This window comes from Crotalus tigris, unplaced genomic scaffold, assembly GCF_016545835.1.
Source record: "Crotalus tigris isolate CLP2741 ecotype Arizona unplaced genomic scaffold, ASM1654583v1 scf7180000024384.25900115:4084858, whole genome shotgun sequence".
In the NCBI taxonomy this organism is placed as follows: Eukaryota; Metazoa; Chordata; class Lepidosauria; order Squamata; family Viperidae; genus Crotalus; species Crotalus tigris.
Genome location: NW_024100554.1, coordinates 2194857 through 2213868, shown reverse-complemented (window position 1 = coordinate 2213868; position 19012 = coordinate 2194857). Strand labels below are relative to the sequence as shown.

At 37.9% G+C, this 19012-nt stretch overlaps 1 protein-coding gene across 3 annotated transcripts in view; it reads left to right on the top strand.

Moving 5' to 3' along the window:
• Positions 1-19012, top strand: part of NCALD (neurocalcin delta) — a 65084-nt gene that overhangs the window by 27891 nt on the left and 18181 nt on the right. For all 3 annotated transcript variants that reach the window (XM_039328871.1, XM_039328868.1, XM_039328870.1), the window contains one exon: positions 16647-17043. In XM_039328871.1, the coding sequence (XP_039184805.1) occupies positions 16666-17043 (378 nt within the window). In that variant the 5' untranslated portion in view covers positions 16647-16665. The remainder of the gene's footprint in view (positions 1-16646; positions 17044-19012) is intronic.

Here is a 19012-nt window from a genome sequence, read left to right as displayed (position 1 = left end):
AGATTACTCTGTTTTCAATTTTAACCTCAGCAACAACAAATGTGGATTTGGTTGAAAAATAATCCAGTAATGGATTATCCAGTAATGCAAATTGTCCAGTGATGGAAATATTTCAGTGATGGATTATGCAATGAGATAATCCAGTGATGGATATTGGGTAAAAGATAGTTCATGGCCATAATTACACAATGAACTTTTGTGGCTAAGTTTAGGCAATATTTATTACCATCCTGGAAGTTATTACAGAATGAGTACAATTATGCTTTATAAAGATCACTTGAGGCAGGAGATATTCCAATATAATCTACTGGATCCCCTGCATGGATTGTCCCTGTAACTATGTAGCACAGATGGGGAAGACGCTAACCACCAGATTGCAAGAACATACGCAAGTAATCAGACAAGGAGACCCAAACTCACTGTTAGCCTTACATTGCAATGAACAAGAACATACACTCAATTCTGCAGCTGCTAAGATTGTTGGACGAGCAGGCACAAAAGTAGCCAGGGAAGTGATTGAAGCTTGGGAAATGGGCCCTTCATCAGTCAAAAGGAGTGCTGATTTACCACCAGCTTATCAAGTACTTAGGTGGTGAGGGCTTGTCAACACAAGGAAACAACCGCCAGTGACTTAATAGTCAGCCATCAACACCCCAATTGACAACTAAAAGGCCAAACATAACCAGACACCATATATACACCATACACAGAATAGTCCAAAGCACACACTCTGCTAAAGAGAAGTTTCTTGAGGATGGGCTTCAGCATGAGTCTGAAAGCTCAGAAGACCAAACCTTTGGTTCTGGTGACTGACCCAGACTGGATCTTGAAACATTATCCTGGGGCACTTATATCTGCCTTAATTTGTTATTACAGAACCCCTTCTGCTCCTTAACTATTTATGTTGGGATGGAGACATTAAGCAAAATTGGATGAAATGGCTAGAAAACTAGAAAGGGGCAAGGAGGAATCACAATTCATTCACTTTGAGTTTTCTGTCAGATACAAGGAATACGTTTGTTTGTTTGATTGACTGATTGATTTCTATATTTGCCCAGAGTCATTTTCTGAGATGGGTGGCTGTAGAAATCAAATAAGTAAGTAAGTAAATAAATAATGCCCCTTAACAGTGACCTTAGGATTTAATTTATAGCAGAATGTGTGGATTTTTCTGCAAAGTGGTTTTATTGAGATTTAGATATTTATTTTCATTTTCAAAAGGCTATATTCATTATAATGTTGTGGTCTCTTAACAGTTATCTGGACCTACTTTACATTTCAATAAAATGGTGGTGCAATACCTTTTTTAGTTAAATGAATCTCTTTAATTTAAAAAGGTTTTCATTTTTTTTAAAACTACAAAGGAGAAATTTAGTAACATATGAATGTAATTCAAATATAACTGTACATAAAAACAAAACAAAACTAGTAGGCTGGCATAAGTGTAAAAAAAACAGAAAAAGCGAAAGAAACCCTTTGAATTATTCTACTTTTCTCCAAGATAGTAGTTACATGTTTGTAATATCACTGCAACTCACTTTTTACTCCTGGCCGCATGGAATCATAATGTCTAGAATGCCATTTTCTTCAATAAAAAGATAATTCAAAAGTTGAAAATTGACAAATTTTGTTAACCAGGCTTTAAAATCTGATATGTAAGTATCCTTCCAGGAATATTAATCTCTTTTTGGGGGGGATACAATTGAATATAATTAGTGATACTATCTTATTCCTACTAAGAACCTTGTTTACAATGATAATATCAGTGGGCAAAAACAGCAGTGAGTAAGACCAAAGCACATGTACAGTGTCCCTTCAAATATATTATGTCATGTGTGACTGATATTTTTTTTCTCCATATGTCTTTAATTAGATTATATATCTTTAGATGGCTTTTGTGAAGCTTAATGACCTTAAGTAAGACATATTTCTCCTCCAAAATCCCCAGCCAGAATGGGAGTTAAGAGCCAGCTCATCCAGAGTTCCCCATTTGAGAAAATGATATATGTGGAAAAGAATGTGGAGGTATAAACATTTTTTCTCATTTGAAGTGATTATTACGAATGTTTTCTATATTCCAGGAAGTCAGCTGGAATGAAGAATAAAGGTTTCAGTTTTCCAACAGGCGTGACGTTCCAGGAGGGAGGCTTGGAAACTGTAGTTTTGGGCGGAGGGGGTGATTGCAGGCTAAAAACTTCTGCTGAAATAGGTGGCGTGGATTTAGCCAAGTACTGAAGCCAGGGTAGTTGATAAAGGCACTGACTTTAGTAATTGGAAGTCAGCAGGAAATTGTGTTGAGGTGCCCGCTTAATGGCCCACAGTCCTCACTTAATGATGGCAATGGGGACTGCAGGGATTGCTGTTGCTAACCAATGCAGTCATGTGATGTGCTTCACAAACCCATAGAAATTCCTGCCATAACTTGAGGACTACCTATAGTTGAAATGGGGAAAACTTAGAGAAGCAGACTGCGCGAGAGGGGGTTCAGGACCTGGTTAAAGTGATGTTTACCCCCAACACTGGAAGAAATCAGACAAATGAAACAGAGCTCCCCCACTTTGAAAAATTGCTACTTTCTGTAGAGACAATAGTAAAAGTCTAGGTATGAAATAGTATTCAATTCTTCCTTTTGTGTATGCGTCATGCTAAGCCAACTTTATTTTCCTTTTTTTTAAAAAGTCTGTATGCAAATTAGAAAAATTGAGCCTTTGTCTCGGCTTTGCTTTCTATTCTTTGGGCTTGAGAAGAAGATACTAATTTTATTTGTAATATTCAGTACATTTAACTTGCATCCCCTTCAATTCTACAAGAGAAAACATTCATAACTTCATCTTTTAGTCTGCTCGGAGCATTTCTTAAATTTGATTTTATTATCTCTAGTGTTATTAGTTTATTTCCCAGGAGAGATATGAAGGGCTAAAATCTCTGGTTACTTGCCTCTAAGCTATATATCCAGAGGTTTCTCATTATAAAAATTATTACATTGTTTTTTCAGTTTTAGGCTGTTGTGAAAGGCCTCCCTCTCTTAGGGTTAGGATCCCAAGTAGGGTGTACCCTGGTGACGGCAGCAGGTGTCCTAAAGCAAGAAGTACAACCAAGGTGTGAAGACCTAGATCAGGGTGTCAAACTCACAAGTCACGTGATGTGTCACGACTTATCGCGGCTTTTTTCCATTGCCGGCAATGGGATGGGCCTGGTTTCAGCATGATGCATCCATCCTGCAGGCCAGCAGTTTGACACCCCTGACCTAGATAGTTTACAAGAAGTCATAAAGAATCTTCAACCAATCAAGATTTGCTTTTTTTGGCAATATGAGAAAACTTTGCTAGGCAGTTCTGATTTATGATCCTTTGGGACTGCTCAGTAATTGTCCTGTCGGCTCTCTTAAGTTCCACTCAATCTTTTCATTAAAAAAATCCTTACCTTCATTCACAAAGGAAATGAATTGCTAACATACTTTTCTCTCTGACACTTCATGTATTTTGGTACACACATTTGTGAATATTTGTCCATTATTTTGGGGGGGGGGGGAAATCCCAGAATCAACTTGTGGGAAAAGAGTGAGAGTGATTATTGAAAAAAAAATGAAAAACTGTACTCAGATCCCTCAAAACGCTTCCTACTCACTTTTGTTTTCCAAATCCCCACAATGTAATGCTAACCCCTATAATTCTATTACTATATACAATCAGCAATTCTGCATTTGGGCCCTGTTGTTTTTTTTCTTAAATCATGCTGGTAATTCACTAAGAAGGGATCCTAGAAACTGAGAAACAGAGAAAGACAAGATCCTTGGAAGCTCAGCATTGATGCATTATTGTTTCTGCCCTGGTATTTCCAGTGCTGAAGGTATACCACTGCAAGGACACATTGCTAATGCACAAATCCAGTGATAATATTGCCCAACGGAGGTGGAAGAAAAGAGTCATAGTGTGCCAGTGCTAGGATTTTACTTTTGCATGAAACTCCAAAATTTTAGTTTCATTTTAGTTTGCATCATATTAAGATATTGTAAGTGCAGAGGAGCAGGAATGGAAAGAGTGACAAATGAGCATTGTGATGCAAGTCTATCCATTCTGTACACATGTTGGGAGATTGCATGCATGTATGAAAGGAATAGAATAGAGCTGGAAGGGACCATGGAGGTCTTCTCCAGCCCCCTGCTCAAGCATTTCAGACAAGTGACTGCCTGGTCTCTTCTTAAAAACCTCCAGGAGTTGAGCTTGAGTTGACAAAAGCAAAAAAACACCTGCGGATGACCATCCCATCAAGATTTGTTAATTCACTGATTATGGTACCTTTCTAATCTTCTAAGATTTGAAGTCCAACCAATTTAAAGTTGTTAAGGTTGAGAAACGCTGAGGTGGAACTTCCTTTGACTTTATAATTACTAACCCCCAGGAGGCAGTGTACAACTGGTTTCATCCCACTAAGAAGGATATCATCAATTTCACATAGCTGTCATACACTTCCTCTTGGTAGTCAGTAGTTATAAAAAAAAAATCAGAAAAAAGTCCTCACTTTAAGGTTCTAATCATGGAACATCTAATATGAAGGCATGACCTAAGATCTATCTCTCTAGTGTGAGAGCTCAAAGTAAGGAAGACTGTGCCACTCATAGATAGGATTAGACCTTAGCTTTCAGATTTCCTACTGAAATGAGCTGTGAATAGCAAACCATCTAAAGAATGCTAGCTTGGAAAAGTTGACCTTTGATGTTTGGATTTTACTTAGTTCTCTAACAATGATAAATAATGTAACAGAGATATGTAAAGAAGTAAGTCTTCCACTCTAAATTTAGTACTTTCGGCCCCATTGATTTCATATGTACCAGCTTAAGGTTCTCATATTAAAATCAGAGATTTCAAATGCTTAAATGGTGTAAATTTAGTTGTCTCCTGATATATGCAGCAATGATGAAATGGTGGTGAGAGGGGCTGTTGATGGGAGCTCACAAACCATCATCTGAAACAATAGCAAAATATGAAGCCAAGTCTCAGAAACCATCAACAAGATGGTCTTTGTAGTCTGGATGCTTGGAAGACACCATCTTTCTGATGAGAACATTGTTGCTTCTTCCTGTCTCCCCTCACATCTCTAGCCACCTGCTGAGACACTACAAAGAAAAAATAAAGGGAAGTTGAAGACAAGATGCAGCAGCTGTAGGACATCTATGCCAGAATAAATCTAAAGGAACAGAGCCTTCTCTTTTGATCTTTAAATTCCATAAACAACTAGAAGCTCATAAAAAAAATAGCAATCTGCAATTGTTCCTGTTTATACCTTTGACATTAACAAGCATGGTTTGGAGAATGATGGGTGGGAAAAGGTATTCATTGAATATACTTTGAGAAGGTAATAATTTCATAGTGATCTTGCATTAATGTAGAAAACAGAATAGTTGGGCATGAGGGCATGTGTATTTTTATTCAGCTTAAAATCTTAGTTCTCTAGATGTTTCATTTGCTAACATTTTTGGGATACTTTTAAGAAACTTGATATTTCTTTCCATGCTTTAATTTATTAGCAGGATGGGTTTTTAAAATCCCTATTTTAAATCTCAGAATGGGTTTATTTATAAATATATTTATGATAATCTTCATAACTTTATGTGGCATTTGTTGCACTTTTATTTCCCTATTTTAATTGACATTGTGCTATGAATAAAAGTGTGTGATATCAAATTTGGAAAATAGATGTATCGGTGTCCATGTTTGGTAAAGGCCAAATTCTGAAGAAAATAGATTACTACTTCCATGGACTTTGGCTTTTTAAAATAGTAAAGGCTTTTTGAAATTTGTTTGTATTGTTTTATATCTATTGTGTATTTTCACATGACTTTGCACTTTTATTATTTATATTGAATTTTAAACGTTCTTACATAAACCATCCAAAGATGTTTGGTTATGGAACAATATAAAACTATCAAAATACACATGTAAGTAGATTATGAGAAGTCTGGGGATCAGGTCATACCAAGCAAAGAATTTTTTTGTGGGCTTCTTTTATTTAGTCTGTTCGCATTCAGTAGGATGAAAGAGGATTTGCTTTAGAAATAATTCAAACAAGAGGAAAAATTCCATGGTGGAATGTGTGGTTTGGGGTGGTGGCAGCTGAGGGGTGTACATGTGAATGTCTTGTTCATTACAGGCAGTCCTCAGCTTATGATCACAATTGTTAAGTGCCTTATTTTACAACATTTTTTTGCCACGGTGGTTAAGCAAATCACTGTAGTTAAGCAAAGCTGGCTTCTCCCATTGACTTTGCTTTAAAGAGATCACTGGGAAGGTCACAAATGGTGATCAAATGACCCCCAGACACTGCAATTGTCGAAATACATGCTGGTTGCCCAGGATTCAAATTTTGATCATATGACTGTGAGAGATGCAGTGGTTGTAAATCACATTTTTCTGTGCCATTGTAACTTCAAACACTCACTAAACCAATGGTTTTAAATTGAGAGCTACCTATAGATTTTCCAGCAATCTGCACCCTCCTGGCCTCTCCACACTTCTATCTAATCCCAAGAGAGTCAAGAGAAAACTCTATTCATTGGGCTATTTCAGGGGTCAGCAACTTTGACAACTTTAAGACTTGTGAACTTCAGCTCCCAGAATTCCTCAGCCAACTATGCTGAAGTGCACAAGTCTTAAAGTTGTAAGGGTTGCAGACCCCTGGGCTATTTAGGGAACAGAAGACTTGTAACTACATGGAGAGCTAGTAGTTAAGGCACCAGACTAGAAACCAGGAGAATGTGAGTTCTAGTCCTGCCTTAAGCATGAAAGTCGGCTGAATGACTTTAGGCCAGACACTCTCTCTCAGCCTACAACAGGTAGTAACAAGGCAGTCAAAAAATTCCTGTGCAACCAATGGATCAATACTCAGATCTGAAAAAACCCCAAAACCTTGCACTTGCAGGAAAACATGAGGAATAAAAAAAGGCTTGTCACCTACATGGGAAAGTCTTATCCTTGTGAAATAATTGGGGAAAAAATGCTAATTTGGAAAAACGTAGAAAAAGGTTGACCTGATTTCTTGATCTACAAATTGGGTGTAGAATAGAGAATAGATTAGAGCTAGAAGGGTCCTTAGAGATCTTCTAGTCCAGCCCCCTGCTCAAGCAGGAGAACCTATACCATCTCAGACAAGTGACTGTCTAGCCTCTTTTTAAAAATCTCAGTGATGGAGTGCCCACAATTTCTGGAGGCAAACTATTCCACTTGTTAATTGTCCTCATTGTTAGGAAGTTTCTCCTTAATTACAGGTTGCTTCTCTCTTTGATCAGTTTCCAACCATTGTTTCTTGTCTTGCCCTCTGGTGCTTTGAAGAATAGTTTGATGCCCTCTTCCTTGTGGCAGCCCCTGGAATGCTCCAATCATGTCTCCCCTGTTTCTTTTTTTCTTTAGACTAGCCAAACCCAAGTCCTGCAGCCGTTCTTTATATGTTTTAGTCTCCAGGCTTTTGATCATCTTAGTTGCTCTTCTCTGAATTTTTTTCAAACTCTCAACATCTTTTTTGTGATATGGTGACCAAAATTGGCTGCAGTATTCCAGTGTGGTCTTAATAGGGTTTTGTAAAGAGGTACTAATACTTTGCGTTATCTTGATTCTATGCCTCTGTTTATACAACCCAGTATTGTATTAGCTTTTTTGGCTGCTGCTGTTGCACACTGCTGGCTCATGGTTATGTGATCGTCCACTAGACTCCAAAGACCCTCTCATAGTTACTGTTTTTAAGCCAGGTCTTACCCAATCTGTACTTGTACCTTTGATTTTTCCTGCCTAAATATAAAACTTTGGTTTTCTCCACATTGAAACTCATTTTGTTGGATAGGGCCCATTGTTCAAGTTTGTCAAGATCTTTTTGAATCCTGAGTTTGTCTTCTGGGGTGCTGGCTACTTCTGCCAGTTTGGTGTCATCTGCAAATTTGATGAGTTCTCATTCAATTCCATCATCTAAGTCATTGGTGAAGATATTGAAGAGTACTCGGCCTAGGATGGAACCTTGTGGTACCCCACTGCTTACTTCTCTCCATGTGGATGTAGTGCCGTTGAGGACTACTCGTTGAGTATGGTTTGCCAGCCAACTATAGATCCATCTGGTGTTGTTGTTGTCTATTCCATCTTTTTCTAGCTTACCAAGAGTAGGTTGTGGTCTACTTTATCAAATGCCTTACTGAAGTCTACTACGTCCACAGCATTTTGCTGGTCTATTAGTTTAGTCACTTTGTCGAAGAATGAAATAAGATTGGTTTGGCATGATTTGTTTTTAACAAACCTGTGCTGGCTATTAGTCATAACTTTGTTTGCTTCTAGTTGTTTGCAGATCTGTTTTTTGATTATCTTTTCTAGGATCTTCCCAAATATTGATATTAAACTGATTGGTCTAGTTTCCTGGGTCCGTTTTTTTCCCTTTCTTGAAGATGGGAACCACATCAGCTCTTTTCCAATCTCAGGTACTTCCCCTGTGCTCCAGGATTTATGAAAAATGTGGTGCAGTGGTTTTGAGATAACATCTGCCAGTTCCTTCAGAATTCTGGTATGTAATCTGTCAGGCCCCAGTGATTTATATTTGTCAAAGTCGGATAGGTGTTCTCTTACCATTTTCTTGCTTATTTTAATTTTTGTTTCTAGTATGCCTTTTGCAGTGGTTTTTTTTTTTTTTTTTGTATGTTGGGCTATGGTTTCTTTTTATGTGAAGACTGATGTAAAGTATGAGTTAAACAGCTTTGCTTTCTCCCTGTTGCCTGTTATTTCCTTGCCATCTTCTCTCTTTAGTGGACCTACAGTTTCCTTGACTTTTTTCTTGTTGTTAATATGTTGGAAGAAACCTTTTTGATTATCCATGATTTCTGTTGCAAGACTTTGTTCGTTCTGAACCTTTGCTTTCCTGACTTTATATGTTCTGGCTGTCTGCTGATAACCAGCCTTAGTTATGTGCTCCTCTTTCCATTTTTTGTATTTGTCCTTTTTGTCTTTCAGTTTGTCAGAGAGATCTTTGTGCAGCCATGCTGGTTTCTTCTTGAATTTCCTGTTCTTCTTTTTCAGTGGTATTGTGTTGGTCTGGGCTTTTATGATCCTTTTTTGAGTGTTTCCCACACTTCTTGGGTTGTTTTCCATTTTAGGATTTTCATCCATGGGATCTTTCCTAGGTTCTTTCTGAGTTTGTTAAAGTCAGATCTTTTGAAGATCAAGACACTGATTGGATTGTTTTCTATTGCTAGTGTTTGTGTTATATTAAATTCCAGTATGATGTGGTCACTTTCGCCCAAGGTTCTGGCAACTTCAACTCCCTCAATCACTTCTTTTCTATTAGTTAGAATTAAGTCCAATATGGCTTTATGTCTAGTTCCCTCCTCCACCTTTTGGATTACAAAGTTATCGGCTAGGTTGGTTAGGAATCTGTTTGATCTCCCGCTCGCTGCAGAGTTTGTCTCCCAGTTGATATCTGGATAGTTGAGGTCTTCCATTACTATTATGGTACGCTTCCTACATACATTGGTTAACTGTTGGCAAAGAGTTCATCTATTTCTTCTGATTGGTTGGGTGGTCTGTAATATACACCTATGGTAATGTCACTTTTTTTCTCTTTTATATTGACCCATATGCATTCTGGAGAGATTTTACCTTTGATCATGTGCATTTCTGTAGATATGTAGTGTTCTCTTACATATAGTGCAACTCACCCTCCTCTTTTTGTAGAGCTGTTTCTTTTGAACAATCCATCAGTCCATTCCATTCATGGGTTTTGCCCCACCAGGTTTCTGTAATACCAACTATGTCATACCCTCCCTCATATATTATTGCTTCTAGTTCGCCCTGTTTGTTCCCCAAGCTTTGAGCATTTGTATGTAAGCATTTAAGGCTTTTATGCCTGTGTGTGGATATGTTTCCTGCACCTCTTGAATGTTGTTTGAGTTTTTCTTTTTTTTCATCTCTGCCGACCTTATTGTTTGATTTGTTTTCTTGGGATTTATGATTGTTTTGGGTTCTAGAGATTCTGAAGAAGTCAGAAGAAATTCTTGTGTTCAACTCTAGCAAGACTTTCTGTGGACATATATCCATATTGCTCACTGGACATTCACATTGAAGCCAACAATCTGACACAGAGGAGCTGGTGCTTCTTTATATTCTAGAATCCTGGTTGTATCTTTTTCCAATCTGTTTCTCCCCCAATTTGTTAGGATACCTGGGAATTATGAGAGTTGCAGTCCCAACTTCTCTTCTTGAAGTAGATTGATGTAGGGTTTAAACTTATCAGGGAGTCTTATCAGGAAACTACACAGTTTCCAATATCGAAAACTCATATATATATATTGTTGTTGGAGACTGTCTTCATAGGATAGAAATTCTGTGAGGAAAAATGCTCAACTAGGGCTCAGGGAAAGTAATAATTTATTCCACAAAGCTATAGCTAATCACTATCATTACACACATTGTATGATAACTTATTGTTTACTAAGAAGCTTTGAGGTTTTATGCTTTGTCAGTGCATCTTCTGTAAAAGGTGCTTATATTATTTTAGTAGCATCATGAATACTGTAATAATGCAAATCTTCAGGAACAAATCTTTATCATGCAGGCAATTACTGCAGGCATTCAGGGCACCCTTCTGTAGAATTTTACTTCATGCCTCCCAAACCATTTTTAATATGGCTTATTATGTATAATTTTAATTACATAAGGGCCTGCTGGATCCTGATTTTATCACTAGTCTCAACAGCTGAGGGTGCCTATGCAAAGTCTGTTGTTGATATTGCATCTCATTTTTTTGTACTTGCAACTAGTGCCAGTGCCCTTTTATGGTGCAAAATCTGTACAGCACATTGCACTGATCCTGGATGCAGGGATTAATATTTTTGATAAAATTGGTCTTCATCAGGACTGGGCTCCCAAATGTTATCTCTGTTTCTTGTGCCATTTTCAAAAATCATGTTGTTTTCAGTTACTATTGCAAAACATATTATTTGAGTTTGCCAAGTACAGCAGGGGAAAGTCTGTCACTAGGAATTGAGCAGCTTTATTAGTATAATAAAGGCAAGATAAAAATAGCATGTTTAAATCAGAGACTTCCAGAGTGTTATGGGCTCTTGCTTTTGTAAATGTTAGAAGTATTTACCTGTCATATACAAATTCCTGGCTTGGTAACTCCAGAATTTCTGGATTGCTGAATTGAGTTATTTGTTGAATGTTGGATGTTGAATTGGGTATACTGTTGCATCTGTGAATTGTGTCTCTTGGGACTTCCTGTCTCAGGTGTTCAATACGCTTTTGCTCTGTGGCCTTGGAAGAGAAGAGAGCAGCTGGAGAAGGTACTCCTATCCCTAGAGTATCATCTGCGAGATGATAAAAATAAAGGAAACTGGAAGGCTGAAAGGAGAATCTAACTATGAATTAATTTACAAATCCTTCTGAATTGCTTCATGGTGTTAGTTGTCAAAGACAGACTCCTGTCTTCAACATGGAGATTTCCTAGTACATAAGGAATATTTATGTAAGATACACATTAAGAAGCTGAGCCCAGTCAAGGTTAGTTGGCATGAATGATCAAGACCCGACAACATTGGACAACTAAGCTATTGGGAGAAAAAAAGGAAAATAGTTAAATAGTTCAAACATGTATTATTAAGCAGTTGAAGGCAATTAAATATTAAAGAACAAATGCAGTTGAAACTATGTTCTTTAGCAGGGCTCTGCAAAGTGTTTGAAATAATGCTGTGCTAAGTACAAAAATATAAGCGGTACAGCTCTTTCCAGAGTGTTAAAATAATCATGTTCTTTGTACGGGTTGCACAGCTGCATAGAAGGCTGCTCCCAAACATTTATGTGTGCATGTACACACACTGACAGCACTCGTGATGACACTGCTAGCAAAGTAAAGTGATGGAGAATTATAGTCCCAGCATCATTAAAGGACTCCAGGTCAGGGAAAGCTGGGCTATGTTTTGAATTCAGAAAAGTTGCTCTGTATAAATTGGAGACATTGATACTCCTTCCTGAACTCCCAGCATGGCCAGATTGTGCCTATGAAATTTGATAGCAAAATCACTGGATTTTATTGGTGAGACTTTAGACTGTTTGGGAAGATTTAAGAGTAGGGAAAGGAATGGGTAGACCTCCAGGTCATCCTGTCTCCATTTCTACCCTAATCCCTCACTATATAGAAAGACTGGAAATATTTAGCCCTATCACTTCCAGAGATGTTACGTCATTTTTTGTCAACCACTCTGAATTGTGAAAGGTTAGAGCAGCCTAGAAATGTTGTAATATACAATCAAACACAAATAAATGCCTATCTGGAAAAACAGGAGACCAAGTTGCAACCCAGTTGCTCAAATGTTGCCTCCTCCTACTTTAATCCCATCCAATCCATGAACTGAGGATCCTTTGTTAAGCATTTTTAGGCAATTCAGACTTAATTGTACTGCATGGAATCATGTTCAAATCATGTAGCCCTTTTCTAAAGGATAACTTTCAATTTAGTACTTGCTCCTTATTTATAGAGGATCACTTTGCACTAATACATTGGCAGTTCAATCTTCCCCTCTCCTCATAGAGTTTATTTTAGGACTAAATACTTTAAAAATTGGTGTTTGGACTATGAAAACATCTAAATGCATGTTTTCATTCTTTATTATTTTATTATGGTGAAGTATATTTTGCACTCAATTTTTGTGTATGCAAGCTTTTGTTCCTCAAAAACATTTCTGATCTGGAGTGTTTTTTTAATATAAAGAAAATTTTACATGAGATTAAAAAACTACAGAACCAAAATGTGAAAAAGAAATATGAAAGAATAAAAGAAAAAGTGAAAGAACACAAGACAAAGAAAAAGAGGGATACCTAGAGAAGTGACTTCCAATCTTTACAGCCGTTACAAACATAATAACTACCATCTCCACCCTTCTAGGTTACATATCATGGCTCCCTTTTTCCCTTAAACAAACCTTTCAATCAATAAATCCCCAAACCACCCATTATTTATCCATTTTCAACAAAAAGTCTATAAAGGCTTTCCAATGTTTTATAACTGTTGTTCCTTCCTTAATCAAACAAGTCAATTTAGCCATTTCTGCAAGCTCTGCCATCTTCCCGATCCATTTCTCCATTATGGATATTTCTGGATTTCAAATCTGTCATTCCTTATGCTCCAGATGCTTCATTCATTTCACTGGAACACGATGAGTATGTGTGCATGTGCGCGCATTTGCCCACCTCCCAAACGTATTGTGGCTTTCTTCCTGGTTGAATTATCTTGACCAGAGATACTCATATAATTACAGATGTTGGTTTGCTTTGTGTTTTGTTGGCTATAAAGATCACATATACCTTTTGATTTGCTATTTAGCTTTGTGTCATCGGACCTTTACAGTTAGGATAGTTGGCTGAAAAAATGCTTCCTTGTTTTGGTTCCCCCCCCTTTTTTTTTGGGCAACTGGGATAGTTGATTATTAGCCCTTTGCAGGTTTTGTTTGGATAGCTGCACCTACATGTCATGTTATCTATTAGGAAAAGTAAAACTCCCTCTTCCAGTTGGAAGTAATTTGAGTGAGAGACCAATCACAGAAGGATAGCAAAAAGAACAGGTAAGGCAACATCCTGGAAAAAACCTACCTAAGAACACACCAACAATTGGAGGGGATCCAACAGTTGTTTTATTAAAGCTAGCCAGTTAGAATGAGTCACTAGTCTCCTGCCATAAGAATGCCAGAGACTGTCCGCCAAATTCTTATATATGTTACAAAGATTGAAGAAGAGCACATTTGGCTATTAACAAAGAGTTGCTTTATAACCGATTACAGGTTAGAACATACAGAATTCTGTTCATCCCCTTCTGACAAGATTGTAAAAGTGTGCTAATGCACCATGAACACCAATCAAACTGGCTGTTATTCCGATTCTTTGACCCTGGACTCCATTTTGGTAATGCTATAATACCATTATCAGCATCTTCGGGAATGTTGCGCTTTATGGAGACATTGTGAATCGAATGCCATTCATTGATTAAACAAAGATTGCAATTCAAGGAAAATATATGCCACGATAGAGTTGTATTCAGGAAAGATAGTTAAGCAGTTTAGTAACTAAATCTACACTAAAAAAGTAGACTAAATCGATTGATTTATACACTAAACAAGTAGAGACTGAGGGAACATGGATGTCTTAGGTATGAGCACATTGGGCACACACTGAATAATAAAAATTCCTTTCACAGTACTTCTATTTGACACAATCCATATAAGGTGATCTATGTGGCTGTGGTGGCTGGGAGTAATTAGAGATGTGAGCCAATATATTGAGGCTGGAGGGAACCTCAAGTTGGAAAAGCCATTAAGGTAGTGTAGAAGATATACTGTAGACAATTACTGCAACTTACTGGGAGTTCATACTTAGTCTGAGCCTGTGGTACATTATTATTAAAACTCTTATTAAATTATACCCCTGGACTGGGAAACCATGACTTCTAGTCAAGTCTTAGGCACAAAGTCAACCAGGTGACTTTTAGCTGGTCAGTTTCTCTCAGCCCTAGGAAGGAGGCAATGGCAAACCCCTTCTGAGAAACTTTGCCAAGAAAATTGTAGGGATTTATCCAGGCAGTCTATGAGAATTGGACAAGATTGAACAGGAAGGAAACTCCCCCCAACCCTACATTAAGAAGGCCAAAAACCTATAAGAATTAATGTAGCATCATGGTTAAAGTCTCAGAGAAAAGGGGAGATGTTCTGTGTTCGAACTCTAAGTCATATAGCTTTCTTGAAGATTTTATGCTAATCACACGTCATTTTACATGATGGGTTTGTTTTGGGGATAAATAAGATAGAGATCTTTATGAGCTTCCTTGGGATATAAGTGGATTGTGGTGAGAGGAACAGGGAAAGGAACAGAAATCTGGAAAGGGATGGAGCAGTGGGATGTTCTTGTATTTTGTACCACATTTACAGTATGATGGTAATTTTGATGTTAAATTGCATTTCCTTAAGACATATTTGGGGAAAATCATTTCTTTGTGGGTTTGGATTTTCTGCCTTTGTTTATGCTATTAAAGTGACCATCTACCAAAATGTAATCTTGTTTACCACCACTTCCTGTGTAGAAATTGCTGTTGTAACTCCTGAAAATAACTCAAAGAATCTCTCATTATTCAAGACGTTGAGAATCTTTTTCTTCACGTACTCCCTTGTAGAGAACTATTGAGAAAACTAATGAAATTGCTGAATTTGTTGTTGAAATGTTGGTTTTTAAAATGTTGCTTATTAGATATATGACGTGATTTTAATTTCTTAGATCCATTATGACTATAGCGAAGTTCTGGTAATGAAATCTAATTTTCATAACTTAATTATAAATGTGGACATTAGAACAATGTTTGGGGCTACATTTTTAATGACTTTCAGGGGGAAAGACTTTCCAGTTTTAAAAATGTGTATTTTATTGGCTTTTTTCTTTTTCTTTTTTCTTTTTAAAAAAATCAAAGAATCTTACCTAAACCAGTTTAAAATAACTAATTGGATTTGAGAGCTGGTCATTAAGGAATATAAAGGAGTATGAAAAATTCATACTGCATTGAATCCTTAATCACATTCTCTGCCTTTTATTTTTACCAAAAAAGTGCTATGTGTACTTTCACAAATTTATGATATAATAGTCACAGAAACCTGACAAACAATAGAACAACACCATTAATATTTATAATAATGTGCATTAAACACAGAAATGTTGTCTCTTTTATATGGACATTACTAATCTAATTAGTTGATCAATATGATTTTGTAACCCTTTCTGTTCTTTACATTTCAGAAAGTCTGTATGAATTTGTCTTGCCCTGGCTTTGATTATTGGAGCAGATATCCCACTGTTACTATTGAATAAGTATTTTCAGGTATTTTAGATTAAAGGTTCCAATACCTGTAAACAGTGGGTTTAGCTATTGCATGTACGAATTGCAGTCAAAATCATTTGGGGATCACTAGGTTAATATGCCTGCAGTAAGCTTTTAGAGTGAAATTTGTAAAACTGACATTTTTTTGAAAACCTCTTTTGGTTATGCCCTCTGGAAATAGATAATTGTTTTATTATGTATACCCCCCCCCGGTCATAATGTAAGATAGATAGCTATATGAATATAGTAAATAAAACAATTCACTACAACTGTGTTTTTAAACTTTAGTAACTATAAGATGTGTGGACTTTGACTCCCAGAATTCCCCATCCAGTACATTGTGAAGGTTGAGAAACTCTGCATTACAGGATATAAACTGCCTTAAAGAAAACAGGGCCTCTGAGTAGGCCTTTGGTAAGGCTTTGCATTGGCTCATTAGATCATGTCTAGCTAGATCCTTCTTCCGTCTTTCATGTCTCTTCCCACTTAAGAGCAGGGATCTCTCTTCCATACTGTCTTACAAAACACAAAATGGTATTCACGTAAGGAAGTTCAATTACAAATCAAAATATGTTATTTCTCATTTGCATGCTGAGGGATTCTTCTGGTTTGGGAGAAGTGGACTTCGTTGAGCTATTTCAAATGAAAATGTTAATCATCACCAAGAGAACCAGCCTTTTAAAAGATTGTCTAAGGCCCACACTGCTCATCATCCCTTGGTTTTGTAAACAAGAGAATAAACTGCTTTTTCTCCCTCCCTTCTTTAGATAAAATCCTGATACCACCATGGGAAAACAGAACAGCAAGTTACGCCCAGAAGTGATGCAAGATTTGCTAGAAAGCACAGACTTTACTGAACATGAGATCCAGGAATGGTACAAAGGCTTTCTCAGAGACTGTCCAAGTGGACATTTGTCCATGGAGGAATTTAAGAAAATCTATGGGAATTTTTTTCCTTATGGGGACGCTTCTAAATTTGCTGAACATGTGTTCCGTACATTTGATGCAAATGGCGATGGAACAATAGATTTCAGAGAATTTATCATAGCTTTGAGTGTAACGTCCCGAGGGAAACTGGAGCAAAAGCTGAAGTGGGCATTCAGTATGTATGACCTGGACGGAAATGGATACATCAGCAAAGCAGAAATGTTAGAAATAGTCCAGGTATGTATCACCTTCCTTCCTTCCTTCCTTCCTTCCTTCCTTCCTTCCTTCCTTCCTTCCTTCCTTCCTTCCTTCCTTCCTCCCTCCCTCCCTCCCTCCCTCCCTCCCTCCCTCCCTCCCTCCCTATGCAAACAATGAATGAGTAAATTTTTCAGTGTTCTCTTCACTATAAAAATGTAATTTAATATTAATATTTAATCACTGCCTAGAGTAGAAAGAAAAATCTTATCTCTTCCAATATATTCAGATGTGTTTCCTTCTGAAGACTATTAAATAAGAAATTGGATTCTCAGTGTAAATTCTGTTTTATCTAAGTGTTCCATATTTCAATTCTGCCAGCTGTAATCCCTCCCTGTGTAACCAAAAAACAATGGCTGTCAGCTTTACTGAAAAGGCAATTAGAAAATCAAGGCAATTGGTGGTCTACTATGTAATACAGAATTTTGATTCCTTATTTGGCTAGTGTGTGTGCGTGCAGTATGGATGGTAATAGCCAAGCCAGTGAAAAACCAATATGTTGTAGCAGTTAACCTTGGATTAGCACTTGAAGTGACAAAGTTCAAATCAGAACTCAGTGGAAGACCTTCAGCCTAACTTACTTTACCATGTTATTGTAAAGATCACCTTTCCCAGCCTGGTCTACAATTTCAATACCCTTGGAGTAAGCTTTAGAAATCCTGATTATTCTTGTTCGGATAAAAACTTGATAGATAACATTGTCCCCATCATCCTTTTGTCATACAGAGGAATGAATTTTCCTACCTTCATTTCTCTACTTGTGCTGCATTCTTTCATCACCTTTAAAGTTGTTCTGTTCCTTGAGCTGACACCCGCCCTTCTTTTGCCTTTTTGAAGTGTTCTTTGTGCTGTTGCTACCACCATTTAAACAATAACAGGTGGATTTCACCACCCAAGAATATTTGAGATAAAGTTTTTGTATAAATGTTTCATCTACTCCAACTAGCATGCTAAAGTAATGTTATTTCATATCCCTTCTGTGGAACTGAGACCAGAGGATTCCTGATGGCCATTAATACAGTCTCAGATGAGATGTGGGTCAGCAAAACTGTGGCATCTCTTGAGTTTCCAATTTGCTTTTGGGAGGAATAAATAATGTCACATGTCAGAAAGATTTTCTTAGACATTTATTTTAGCCTATAGCAACTATTTTTTGTAGTTCTATAAATACCTATTTTAACTAGCTTTCTGAAATTCATATTTTTAAGGTGACCAACTTTTTTACAATGAAAAGGAGGACACAAATAAATTGAAGAAAAAATATCGTAAATAAAAAAAAACATTCTCCAGCAGGATGACTGTAGAGTCCAAATGGATGGGTTCTATGACGGCCTTCCTGCCTGGCAGACTAGGTAAAAACTTCGGCCACACCCCTTCCTTTGGGCGTGACCCCAGTTTTGACTCAGTCTCGAAGCCTGGTACAAGTGCGAGAGGCAGCTCTCAGAACCAAACGAATTTAAACTCAAAGAAAACAGAAAAAAGGAATCCCCTCTTCTTCCCTTTGCAAGAGAAACTTCCTGGCAGCGATTAGAACTGAGAGAGGCAGCCAGGATCGGCGGACTCGTGAGTGGGGCTAGCTGGGGAGGCTCGGAACGGGCCGGATCGCTCACCCTTTCTTCCGGCCTGCCGAGCAGCTGTTTGGCACGGGGGATCTCACCGGGTTGCGCGTAGCCCCCCGGGCCCTCCCAACAGCTGAGCAGCCTGGCCGAGGGAGCTGAGCGCCGCTCGGCGCGAAACAGCTGGGCCGCGCGGGAAGCGGCAAACCAAGTCGCCGCTCGGCTGCGATCAGCTGAGCGGCGCGATAGACAACGCGGCAAGAGCAAAGCCGGCGCTGAATTTCCTTCTATCCAGAGGAAAGGCGCAGCCCCCTCATGACTAGAGGAGTCTTCCTGATTGCAAAAATCAGGATCCGCCATTGTTTTTGAACCTCGTGGATTCCCGGGCTTCCATT